This window comes from Antedon mediterranea, chromosome 8 (genome assembly GCF_964355755.1).
Source record: "Antedon mediterranea chromosome 8, ecAntMedi1.1, whole genome shotgun sequence".
Taxonomy (NCBI): Eukaryota; Metazoa; Echinodermata; class Crinoidea; order Comatulida; family Antedonidae; genus Antedon; species Antedon mediterranea.
In genome coordinates this window covers 21,797,312-21,810,980 of record NC_092677.1, presented here as the reverse complement: position 1 = coordinate 21,810,980, position 13,669 = coordinate 21,797,312, and the positions used below count along the sequence as shown (strand labels likewise).

The following is a 13,669-nucleotide window of genomic DNA, read 5'->3' as shown; positions in this document are numbered from 1 at the left end:
TGGATGGACCGTCAAATATTGTTGAAATAAATAAATAAAAACGATCAACAGACAACGCCCACCAAGGCCAGGCCTGTCCCTGCTAGGCTGGGCATAGGTTATTAATACTAGGCTTACATGTAGGGCCTAGCGGGTGCTAGTCAAGTCGCCCCAATGCAAAGTCGCCCCAACGCAAAGTCGACCCATCGCAAAGTTGCCCCATAGTTTAATTAAAAATAAAATTACGCAATTGATATTCTTCAATTTGGCATAAAAAGGGGAAGCCCCGCCAGGTAGTAGGCCTACTAGCCTAGTAGTCCCAGGTCATAGTATATCGATCGGCAACGCTCCCATCACAGAAAGGAAGTCCCGACGTAATTACTTCACTGTCGCGCGCACTTAAAGGATGCGCAGCTCACCAGCGGTGAGCGGTCGGTCATTGAGATTTCCATAAATACTGAAACAACATAATCCAAGATTTAAAATGCTGAAAAAAATATGTTGATACCTTCGTGTTTTGGCAGTCAAGGTGTTAAAGGATTCATACAAAATATTTTTTGAAAATTTTAAAATACTTTCATATCATCTTTAACTTCAATCTTAATAAATACTGAGATACTAGAAAAGGGATGTGGTAATAGTGTTTATGCTCAAGCATGTACTTACTATTCAGCAGAGAACAGCTATAGTGTGTGTGTGTGCACGTTAAGCAGATTTGTTGCAGTTCTTTAGGCCGAGGTACTACAATGAACATTTGATTAATCGCCCGGAAAGGCACTCCCATCATTATCCATTATAAAATTGCATCATATCACCAACTATGTCATAAAAATTAATGATGATGTACATGTGTGTATTCGTCATACGTCCGTGTACGTATTATTCGGTGCCTCTTCACTGTTGTTTAATTTAAAATTAAATAAACACCCGATATGAGGATATAAGGCTTGATAATTAGATTGTTCTATAACCAAAAGGGTTGAAAAGAATTTCTTCAATAAAATGATCATTGTGCTGTTGATTAAAAGGCGACTCGTAATTTCTGAAACCAATCGGAGCTGCGCCTTCTGGCAGCTGTTTCTTCATAGCTGCTTTGTGTTTAAGTTATCGGGGATTCCCCTTCTTTAAAAAACATGCATGACCATTGACTGTACGATGGTTTTTCCATGGTCAAAATGTAGCGTCTTAATTTATACTAAGATACCTGCATGTAAAAATTGAGTATTTTTTATTTCTTCATTTTGAAAAGTCATAACCATAATATCAAACTAGAATTTAATTCGTCACTTTGACGAATTATAGGTGATCATTTTATCATTTTAATGAAATTAACACTTTTTAAACATGCATACAGTACGTTAACATACAATCGTAAAAAGTTGATGTACGCCATCCTATGACATGATGCATACGCTTATAGTGTGCTGAGTTGTGCCTATTTATTATGCCATATACAATATGTACAGTATATACTGTATATCTATATAGAGTGTAGCATAGGTGAAATTACGGGACACACATGATGTTCTAATTTTTTGGTATGATGGAATTATCAAAATAAACTCAAAGATGACAATTTCGAAAGATAATGAATTGAGCAAATAAATATAAGAATTGGAAGAGAATCTGGCACGTAGAAGCGCTGTGCGCGCTCTTAGAAATTTTTATAACTTTGACGAAAAAGATGAAAAAACTACTTTTTAAATTCATCTGGCCATATGTTAACGTCACAACATCCGATAGGCTTGGTTTTTATGAATTCATATCTACATTTCATCAGCTTTCATAATAAATTATAATCATCAAGATAACCTTGATAAGATAAGAGCTGTAAGATATTCAAATTTACAGCGAAGGTGAGATTACACGACCTACGTTATTCAAGTTTTTACGCGTGATGATGTCATCAAAATGAAAACACTGAAAACTTATGAGAAAGATAATAATTAAGCAAGCACACACTGAAATTTGTGCGAAAATCGAGCTCAAATAGTGGAGATGCGCTCTATTGAATGTGATAACCTACACAAAACGGAAACAAATCCTAATTTTTAATTTCAAGTGGCCATTTGATGACGTAATACCATTTGGTACGTCTAATGTGTATATACATTTATATCTACAACTCAATGGCTTCCCGAATAAGTTAAAAAACTTAGGGGTCATCGTGCATTCTGAAGAGTTATTTTCATTTTAAAAAAGACATATACAGTATTTCACCATTTTCAGAACTTTTGTGAAATTAATGTGCGCATTTTGTCATTTTTAATGTGCTCGTATACCGTTATTTTAAGTCGGAATGGACTCAAGATCGGTGAATGTACTAAGAATTGTGAGTAGAATGTGATTTATACATCAAATTTCATTTTTTACGCCTTTTAAGAATCGCGTACGCAAAAACGTGTTTTTGCGCAGTAATTTTTTGAAACACGCAAATGGCCTAATTCATGCTCTAAGTTGATCAAAACTTAATTTTGAGCTTTTTAAATTTTTAACGCGCGATTTCATGCGCATGACCTTGAAACGCGCAAGTTTTTATTTGTTGATATTTTTACCATTCACCTGAAGTTTAGGTATAGTGAATTTGATTGATATGTGATAAAGAGTTAGGGAGATATGATTGATAGTGTGATTCCACAAAATCGCGTATACGTGACGTCACGGTTGAGTGATCACGCTGAAAAGCTTATTATGGCTAAAGTTAAAGTATTTGAAAGAATTGTGAAATTTTTGTGATCATTGTTATTCAACTTTTTGAGATATTTGTTAAACAAAAGTGTACAGAAAGAAGAAGAACTAGACATGTAACTCGTCACTTTGACGAGTTTGGTTATCCGCCGCGCAAGTGGTGCAACATTAACATTAAGGGGATAGGTTGAGGACAAAAGGAAGTGTTCACGTTGGCATTATGACCTGAACTGAAGAATATGATATGTTGTTATTGCTGAATTTTATCTATATATAAATTTACGTAAGGGCAAAATTCGGTAAATCGCGCCTTACTTCTAGAATTTTCACTCGATGGTATGTAAAGTTGGTTCGTACTTTCGGTACTGATTTTAACCGCCTGATGTAACCCTGTTTACTAATTAAATTGAGTTAGATAATTAGTTATTGACGATTAAAACGAAATTAGGTTCAAAGATTTGCCCCAAATAGGGGTGTTTTCCGATCGTGGTATACACTGTCTAATGGATGTCCATCTTGAAAAATACCCGCCAAAAAAATGCGAGGAGGCTTCGCATTTTTCTATCTCCTCCTACGATAATTGTTTTTAATAGCTGAAAACCGGTTGAACAGCTAGAGTACACCATCATAATGTTGAAGACAGGCCGATTTTCTTTAAAAAATACTATTTTGATAGATTTAATATACGATTATACAAATGTATTGATTTGCGATGAATGGAACATCCCAATCTCTCAGTCTGCCAGAGTTTTAACACAAGTACTGTAGGTAAATTTATGAGCCCTTGGTTTAACACATACGGTAGGTAAATATATGGGCCCTTTGAGAATAAACTTGCAATACTTTGACAATACTGTAAATACCTATTAACTATTTTTCATTTGAATCGAACATTTCTTACTGTGAATGTTCGTACTGTTAGATGTAATATAAAAATATATACAAATAAACTTTATTACTGAGACTGTGGATAGGCTCTACTGTTAGATATACAAATAAACTTTATACTGACAGTTCCTTCTCAACGTTTGTATTAATTAATAATTACCAAAAATATAAATGTCGTAGTGGTGTATCGTGACATGTACTTTAATATTTCAATCGATTATGACAGTGACAGTTTTAACAAAGTATTAAATCGCAAATGTTTTAGGCCTACTGTATTTAGAGGTATATTATTTATAGGCCTATAAAACATGAACAAAATATTTCGTTACTCAGTGGATAAAGAATATATTTAAAAATTGTTCCTCTTTGTACCTATCCGCTTTCCCATCCCTCAACCCTAATGTTACATAGCGAGGAGGCTTCGCATTTTCCTATCTCCTCCTACGATAATTGTTTTTAATAGCTGAAAACCGGTTGAACAGCTAGAGTACACCATCATAATGTTGAAGACAGGCCGATTTTCTTTTAAAAATACTATTTTGATAGATTGCTAGAGTACACCATCATAATGTTGAAGACAGGCCGATTTTCTTTAAAAAATACTATTTTGATAGATTTAATATACGATTATACAAATGTATTGATTTGCGATGAATGGAACATCCAGTTTGGTTTAACACAAGTACTGTAGGTAAATTTATGAGCCCTTGGTTTAACACATACGGTAGGTAAATATATGGGCCCTTTGAGAATAAACTTGCAATAGGTTCGGAAAATGTTAAAAAACCAATTTCTATTATTCGGTAAACAGTTTCCATTTATTATACATTGATAATGAAACATGAAATATTCCTATTTATGTCCCTCGAGGTTCATTACAATTTATATTTAGTAGTCCCACGGACTTCATCTCAGCCACTCCCCCGAGTGCTAAGGCCAAATTTATGATACCCTACTTTCTATGTAAGTTTAGTTACAGTTAGTTCTTGACGATAATACAACGAATTTAGGTTACACCCTTCGGCCGCGAAAACGTTTCTGTACAAATATGATACCGATTGGCTTTATTTCATTCAACAGCGACCATAATCTCGCCAATTACAGGATAGATAAACTATTTTATTATTGATGTGCTTATAAATTAAGACTCATGTAAACAGCTTGATTACATCATTTTACAGACAAACGAAACTTTTTTAAACCTACTGTTTCAATAACTGAGTATAATACTGTATACGTTTTCATAAGTAAGTGCATATACATTTTCGTGTTTTCATTGACGAGATTGTAATAGTAACTTCAGTAACTATTACAGTACTTATTTATTATACGACACAAGACAATTGTATCTGACAGGTACGTACATTATTCTAAAAAATAAGTCTAGATAGATCCCTTAGGCGTCATAAATCACAGGCCAACAAATCAGTACTCATGACAGAAATTCGACCCAGTTTGGTTCACACAAATGTTTACAGGAAGTTCAACACCACAACCGATGATTTGCCCTAAATATTTAGGTAGACTACAGTTTAATTTTTCACTGAATAGGAGCTTGAATTTCCGATTTCCATTTCGCAGAATGTCTAGGTCTATTTATTTAGTTTGGTTCTTATAATATATAAATACAATCAACTTTATTACTGCGGTTCCATCACCACAACCACGTGCCGCCGCCCAATTCCCGTACATACATTTCCATTTCTCCCTAATTTCTTTAATCCACATAAATTAATTGTCCTTTATGGAATCCAGTATTGGTTTTGTTGTCTCTATTTCTGAATACCCCAATTAGGGGGACACTTCCGTTTTTGTTTAGTGTCCCAAAAAAGTCCCCGTCCGTGGATTCTACTGTATTCGAGAACCATCTGTGAGCACCCCTAGATGGTACGCGAGCGAAGCGAGCGTGCCATCTAGTTATTTAAATTCATATATAGTATACACAGTATAATCTGTATCCATATCACATACAGTGTAGAATAGGTGAAATTACGGGACCCGCTATTTATTGCAATTTTTAACATGTTGACGGTTTTAAAATGAAACGCGAAGGTAGCAATTGCGAAAGGAAATTATCTCAGCAACAACGTATTAGCGTGTAGAAGAAATTTGAATACGTGAAATATTGATGCGCGCTCTTTTAAATGTAATGAATTATGACGCAAAAGATGAAAATACGACCTTTTTTATTTAACTGGCCATATGATGACGTCACAACATCCGATTGGCAACATTTTTACATAATTTCGTATCTACAATCCAATAGCTTCCAGAAAAAGTTTTAATCGTGATTATCACATTTTATTCTTACGAGCTATAACAGATTAAAATTTACAGTAAAAATGAAATTGATGCCACACGTGATTTCAATTTTTAGGCATGATGACGTCATAAAAATTAAAATATTTTTCACTCATGCGAAAGATAGTTGATTGACCTAGACAATATCAAAATCGGGGTGAAAATGGAAAACGGATAAGTGGAGATGCGCTCTATTCAATGTGATGAGCTATGACGAAAGATACAAAAATCCTAAATTTTATATTCGCGTGGCCATACGATGACGTCACAATGTCCGGTTAGCCATATTAATACCTGATCCGATATCTACAACTCATCTACTTCCAGAATATGTCATCCACAAAAAGTTGACCGTCTAGTTTAGAAATTACGACTGTTTAAAAAAAGGCATATTTTAAACGAATTTTTAACCTTTTCATAAAAAACGCGCGCAAATTGTCCAATTCGACGTGCTCGTATGACGTATCTTTAAGTCAAAATTGTTTAAAATTTGGTATAATTACTAGAAAAGGCTGGAAAAACATAAATCACGCGAAAAAAATACGTTTTCAATGCTACGTGCGCACCGCACACGTAAAAATGTGCGCACGCGTGGGAATTTTTGACATGCTTAAAACGACATGAAACGCGTAGAAAGTTGAATATAAATTAATTTTGCGCATTTTGAAATTTTAAATGCGCGTGCGCGCGTAACTTTGTGTAAAACACGCAATTTTTTTTCAACAGAAATTTAGCGCATGATATAAATTAAACTTTTGCAAAGTTTCACTTTAAAATGTTATTTGGTTGTCGAGCTATGTTAAATACGAGAAAATCGTTAAATCGCGCGTACGTCACGTTGCGCAATTGTAAACGTCATGAAAAGCTTCGCTTGACGACGTTACGTAAATGTCAAAATGTTAAGATAATTACCGAAATGTTATGTTTGCGAGTTTTGGAGAAAAGCGTTACACAAAAATCATACAGAAAGAAAGAAGAACTAGAATTTAATTCGTCACTTTGACGAATTATAGGTGATCATTTTTATCATTTTATTGACATTCATATTTTTTAAACATGCACGTATGTTAACATACGATCGGAAAATGTTGATGTATGCCATCCTATTATATGATGCATACGCTTATAGTGCTCAGTTGTGCCTATTATATGCCATATACAATATGTACTGTATATACTGTACTGTGTATATCTATATACAGTGTAGCATAGGTGAATTTACGGGACCCACATCATGTTCTAATTTTTTTGTATGATGACGTTGTCAAAATAAACTTGAAGAGAACAGTATCGAAAGATAATGAATTGAGCAATAAAATATAACAATTGGAAGAAAATTTGGCACGTAGAAGCGCGGTGCGCGCTCTTTAAAATTTGTATAACTTTGACGAAAGAGATGAAAAAATGACTTTTTAACTTCAACTGGCCATATGATAACGTCACAACATCCGATAGGCTTCATTTTTATATGAATACATATCTACATTTCACTAGATCTCATAATAAGTTATAAACATCAAGGTTAACTTTAATTCAGAAGAGCTGTAAGGTATTCAAATTTGTAGTTGAAATAACGTAACCACCGTTATTTAAATTTTAAGACGTGATGACGTTATCCAAATGAAAATCTTGGCAATTCATAAGTAACATAATTGGTTGAGGCACAATGTATTAAAAATTAAAAGAAAATCGATCACAGATAAGTATGGGGCGCCATAAGCAGCAAAAGTGTGTAGCTGAAAAAATGTATGTGTACATTTAAAATGTGTGTGTGTGTAATTGCAAAATGTATTTGTAAACCTAAAAATGTGTGTGTATTTGTAAAATGCATGTTTGTAATTGTAAAACGTAGTTGTACATTTGTAAAATGTAGTTGTACACTTTTAAAATGTAGTTGTACACTTTAAAATGTAGTTGTAACAAGGAATGTACACTTGTAACGCTTGGTTAGAGATCTCTAATCAAGCGTGAAGACCATACCATTTCTCGAAAGGGGTTTATCGTCTAGAATGGCTAGATGACCGGCGGCCTGCCACCGCCTGCGAATAACCTCTACGCACCCTCATGGTATTCAGCAAGTGAGACGAGCATGCACCACATGTTTGGATGGAATCTGGAATGCATACCCATACTTCTTTTAATCGTTGATTAGGGCTATCTATACTATAGTCAACTGTCAGTGTCATCCTATTGTTGAGGTAGGCAGGCCTACACAGTACAGTATGTAAGTAGCCCATTCCTTAGAGCTGTAAACCAGTATAGGGCCTACTACTAGGCCTAGCCTAGTACAGCTACAACAGTACAGGGCCTAGCTAGCCTAGCTAGTCTACTAGTAGGCCAAGAGGCATAGGCCTATTATATAGGCGCCGCCTAGGCCTAACTAGGCAAACCGCATAAACTAGCTAATAAATGCCTACATCACGCAGCTTAAGTGTCAGCGTTTACTGTACCTGTCATCAATTTAAAAAAGGATTTATTTGTTTATACATTTTATAAGGGTCAGACGTGAGCCTACTTATGAGGCCTACTTAAAGCCTAAATCCAAGATTTGCTATTCATGATATAGTTAGTAATAACACATTTGGAGTTGATAACAGCAGTAGGGCTGGCCAAACCTGCAGGGTATGGCCTAGCCTAGTAGTAGTAGCCCAGCTAGTTGTAAGCTAGCCCTACTAGACCTGGGTAAAACAATCAATATTTTACTACTGAAATAACAAAATGCGATATTCTATTCTTCTTCTTGTAATGTAGAATAATCCTTTAAAATATATCTAAACTAGAGGGTACTCCGAGAGTACAAACCTCCGCCTACTGTAAAATTCCCCTACATAAAATTCCCTCCGAAAATGTTTTTTTTTAAACTTTTTTTTTATTAGTTCTAAAGTGTAAATAGGCTAACTGCACACTACAAAGTTGTGGATGAGAGTTTGGTTTAATGGTTATGTATCCAGCCTCTCACAGTTAAGGTCCCTGGTTCAAATCCCGCTGAGAGTTTTTTTTTTTTTTTATACTGTATATTTTTTTTTTCGTCCGAGCTTTTGGGGCATAGATCATTGTGTCCAAATTTGGTGGGAATCGGATAAAAACTGTGGCCTTCAGGCTGTTCACAGACACACACACAAACACACCCACACACGCGCACCCACGCACCCAAACATACAGGGGTGAAAACATAACCTCCTTGGCGGAGGTAACAAAATATGAGCTTCACCACTAGTACTGTGTAGTAGGATAGTTAATTCAGTACTGTATCTGTATTGATGAATTTAATTATTAATAATAATTTGTTTTGTTTCAGATAACTACTGTAAAAATAAAACCATGGCATCGCTTTCAACAACTGATATAGATAATTTAACCAAATCCCTACTATCAAATGACAATTTTTTAACAATCATTCAGAATGTAACTCCAAATGCTCAACCTCAAGCACATAGAAATACTACAAGAAGACCACACCAAGATCTAAATAGTGAAATGAATAGTTTATTTACCACACCATCAACAAGATCAAGAAATACCACCAGAAGAAGAACACAAGATAATTCAAGGTCTCGTTCATGCTCTAATTCTAGGCAAAACCAAAATTACTTCTACTTAAAAGAAGTCATTTTATTGGATACATCACAAAGCGATCAAATACCCAGGGCAAATTACTATGGAAAACTAGATGAAAAAGGTTAGTTATTTATTATCCTAATCTACTATGTATTTCAGTTTTTATTCAATACTAGTAAAAACAAGGCCAACAGCCATAAGTCGCGTGCTAAAACGCATAGTGATACCGGACCAACAGACAGACCGACCGACCGACATAGTGAACTATAGAGTCGCGTACACGCGACTAAAAATATTTTTTCTTACCAATTTTTGTTTCAGAAACTTTTTTGGCACATTCACTTAAAAAAATGTATTTATAGTCTAAACATTTAAGTAATGAACTTTTTTAAACAAAATTCCTCAATTCATGAATAAATATATAAAAAGTATAGAACAGTGTCTTGACTAAAAAATAAATTGATTTTTTTTTTCAATCTTTTGAAAGTTGATAAACATTTTCAAGGTTCAACATGGCCTATTTTTGTTTTTGTCTACATGAGAAATCATATTTACTGATTATGTATCATGAAATTTACTTTCAACACTACAGGTCATGTTTATCATCATGTTGAACTAGAACAATGCATGACAGCAAAAGAAGTTTACAAAAAATTGGAAAATATGTTTTCAGATATATTGGAAATTGAAAGTGATCCAAATAAGTAAGTTCTTTTGATTTATTTAAATTTAAAATAAAGTACTGTAACTGTAGTGAAAACTAAAATGTTAAATTTAGTTTACAAGCAATGTTTGATTTGCAAAAAAATATTTTGAATAAGTTTTTGCTCAGCGAAAGTGGGATTCTGATTGGTTACAAGCATGACTGATTCATAGAAACAATATTCCAGCTTCCTTTTCATCTTCAAAAGATTAAACAAAATGCCTTGCAAAATCTTAACTTTGAGCTTTCAATATAATGTGATAGTACCAACATAAGAAGTTTGTTAACCTGTGTGCAATGATATGATGTACAGTTAAGATCAGAATAATTTTTGATTGGTCATTACAATATACACACCAGTACATATTCTGAATGTTTTTAATAAATAACTATAATAATAAATGAACTGTACCTTGATATTTAGGTGCTGAGCGTTTTAAGTCAGAAAAAAAAGAATGCCTTGTGTACAGCTTTCACCTCCCTTCAGTAAATAACATAACATTTTGTCATCTACATTATATAAATTATATCTTCTAGGTTTGAGTTTATGATTGGAATGGGTTCACGATTAACTAAACTACGTTTAACTGATGATCAAGAAAGGAATGCACAGCTTTTGCATCGTTTATATGGAAACAAGAGGGTGTACTTGTTGCCTTCCCGAGATATTGTTAGTACAACTAACAGTAACATTAGTGACTATTTATTACCTCTTAGTCCTATATCTGATGCAAAAGAAAGTGATACTGAAGCATAAGAGATGGCCTTCAGTATACAGAACTTATGCCATTCATTGAAAGATGCAATGAAATGTGTTCTATTTTCCTAATGAAACATGTGGATATGACACCCGAGTTGATGGTAGACATAGTAGAGTGGGATACTCTGGAGAATGTTCATAAAGAGAAAGAGTGGTTACGGGAAGCAATTAATGAGATGTCATGCCAAGAATTAACATGTATGCTAACATTTTGTACCAGCTTTACACAGTTCTTTTCTCAAACCAAAAATGTTGTTGATAGCTGATCTTATTCAATTGTTATGTTTCTTTGAATGCTTGAGCATTCAGACTTTAGACAATTTAGTTTTTATTGTAGCAATGATAGCTTTAAAATGTTAGTAATTAAGTGCTAACATGTTTAATACAATAATGACATTCAGTTTTGTTATTGTTAATATGTTTTTATTGTTTTAATCAAGCTTAATTCAAAGTCTTAATTCCAATTTAAAAGAAAATATTTTGCAATTAGTGGCTACATTTTTTTTTTACAATTTTTGTTTAATTTTTATTGTTGGGAAACACAATCATAAAGTTATTTTTATCACATACAGTGGTAGTTATATTTTGAACACCAGTTTTAACATAGTTACATGAATGTTTTAATGATGGAGGGTTTTATTCTTAAATCACATTTAAATAATTATATAATATTGAGAGTTTTTTTCCCTAAAAATCATATTATGAATTGCTCATTTATGTCAGACTTCAATACTTGATTTGTATGTATAGAAATTGATTTTCTACTACATCTTAAATGTATAAAGATAATTTCATGTTAAATATCTTCAATGCTTGTTACTTTCATTCATTTAATACCATGTACCACATTTTTTTTTTCTTGTACTTTTATACTTGAAATTCATATAAACTATACTTTGGTAATGTTTGGGTTACTTATAAACCAAAGGATTCATTTCTATTTTTAAAAAAAATTTGGTTTAGAATAAAAGAACAGCCTCTATAATAAGCTATTTCTTTGCACTTATGGGTATGTTAAATAATTCCACAGAAATTTTACTTAACACGCTTCTTGTTGTTATTAGATTAAAAACTGATTTTATAACGTATTTATAGTATGGTACCTTCATGGAGTTTTGCATACTTTTTGGTTATCCGCACTTGGCGGATAACCCCTTGTTATTGTCAGGATCTTTTTTTTCTTTTTTTTTTTTTTTTTTTTCTATATTCTTCTTTCTTTCCACGATTTTTGTTCGCAGCGTATCTCTAATTCTGGCCAACATATGATTGTATAACTTTGTCAAAAGATAGCCCTGTAGCTGTAGATGTGCAAGAAACTTTTTTTTTTGAATTTCGAGTTGCGCAGCGTAAGTTACGCGCGATTTTATGAATTTCAATGATTGATCATAGAATAAAAACTAAAAGTCGTTTTGTATTGAAACTTGGTGAACATTTAAGTCATATAATGCGCAAACTTTCTATGGATTAAAAATGGCATGTTTTACAAAAAGTTACGCGCGCACGTGCGTTTAAAATTTCAAAATGCGAAAAATCAATATCTAATCAACTTTCTACGCGTTTCATGTCATTTTGAGCATTTCAAAAATTCCCACGCGTGCGCAATTTTTTTACGCGCACGTGCGCACGTAGCGCAAAAACATCATTTTTTTGCTTGATTTTTGTTTTTCCTGTCTTTTTTAGAAAATTTACCAACTTTCAAACAATTTCGACTTAAAATCACGTCATACGAGCACGTAGAATTAAACAATTTACCCGCATTTTTGATGAAAAAGTTCAAAAATTAGTCAAAATTATGCCTTTTTTTAAACAGTCATAAATTCTAAACTATGTGGTGAACTTTTTTATAATTACATATTCTGGTAGTAGATGAGTTGCAGATATCAAATCATGCATCAATATGGCTAACCGGACATTGTGACGTCATCATATGGCCACTCGAATATAAAATATAGGATTTTTGTCTCTTTCCTCGTAGCTCGTCACATTTAATATAGCGCATCTCCACTTATTTGTATTCCAATTCCCCCCATTTTTTTTATGTTGTCTAGGTCTATCAATTATCTTTCGCACGATTCACCATTTTAAAAATTGTGATGACGTCATTATGTTCAAAAGCGTCAATAACTTTGGTCACTTATTTTCACCTATTCTGCACTGTATGTAGTACGTAAACAGTATATAGTGTATACCGTATATACTCAGACGTGACGAAAAATAAAGAGCACGCTGAAATTGTTTCAATTACTTAATCGTTTTTCTGCGCGCAATATTTTAACGTATGACGTGCACGTGGCCTTTGCGCTGCGGATAACCTAACTCGTCCGTAGTGACGAGTTCAAATCTAGTTAAAGTTTGTGATTGTATTTGAAACAACTAAACACTGCATTAAAAGTATTTTTGAGTCTGTCTTATTTTGTTGTTTGTTTGAACTTATTGAAAGTATACCGCTGCAAAAACAATGTCACAAAGGTCAATTTTGGAAGTTGATGCGACAAATAATATTATTAGTATACTATACGAATCATGTACGTGTGTAATTATATTTTTAGGTTATCATTTAGAATAAAATGATTATCTATTATTATTGTATGAAATCTTTATTGTTATTTTTTTTCTTTTTATTGTTTCTGTACACTATTTTGTGTAACAATTATCTCAAAAAGTTCACTCATCTGTGACGTAATTTATACGCAATTTTGTGAAATCACATTATCGATCATATCTCTATATTACTTGTAATCACATGTCAATAAAATTCACTATACATAAACTGCATGTCAAGGGTAAAAAGA

The 13,669-nt window shown here is 33.3% G+C and overlaps 2 protein-coding genes across 3 annotated transcripts in view; one reads left to right on the top strand and one right to left on the bottom strand.

The window, feature by feature from the left end:
* The window catches only part of LOC140057801 (diacylglycerol O-acyltransferase 1-like), a 66,794-nt gene that overhangs the window by 28,417 nt on the left and 24,708 nt on the right, over window positions 1-13,669 (bottom strand). The window lies entirely within an intron of this gene.
* LOC140056624 (uncharacterized) lies at window positions 7,455-11,288 on the top strand. 2 transcript variants are annotated; one of them, XM_072102054.1, is made up of 4 exons: window positions 7,455-8,054; window positions 9,155-9,535; window positions 10,007-10,118; window positions 10,655-11,288. In XM_072102054.1, exons 2-4 carry the CDS (start codon window positions 9,178-9,180, stop codon window positions 10,872-10,874), a joined length of 690 nt encoding a protein of 229 aa, XP_071958155.1. In that variant the 5' UTR covers window positions 7,455-8,054; window positions 9,155-9,177; the 3' UTR covers window positions 10,875-11,288. The 2 variants fall into 2 exon arrangements, with proteins under 2 accessions (XP_071958155.1, XP_071958154.1); XM_072102053.1 differs by lacking the exon at window positions 7,455-8,054 and having other exon boundaries at window positions 8,275-9,535.

Bases quoted from the DNA above. Each gene is read 5' to 3' on its own strand.
- LOC140056624 (XM_072102054.1), top strand. From the start codon at position 9,178: ATGGCATCGCTTTCAACAACTGATATAGATAATTTAACCAAATCCCTA. The intron at 9,536-10,006 runs GTTAGTTATTTA...TCAACACTACAG, and splicing joins TGGAAAACTAGATGAAAAAG to GTCATGTTTATCATCATGTT. The intron at 10,119-10,654 runs GTAAGTTCTTTT...TATATCTTCTAG, and splicing joins ATTGAAAGTGATCCAAATAA to GTTTGAGTTTATGATTGGAA.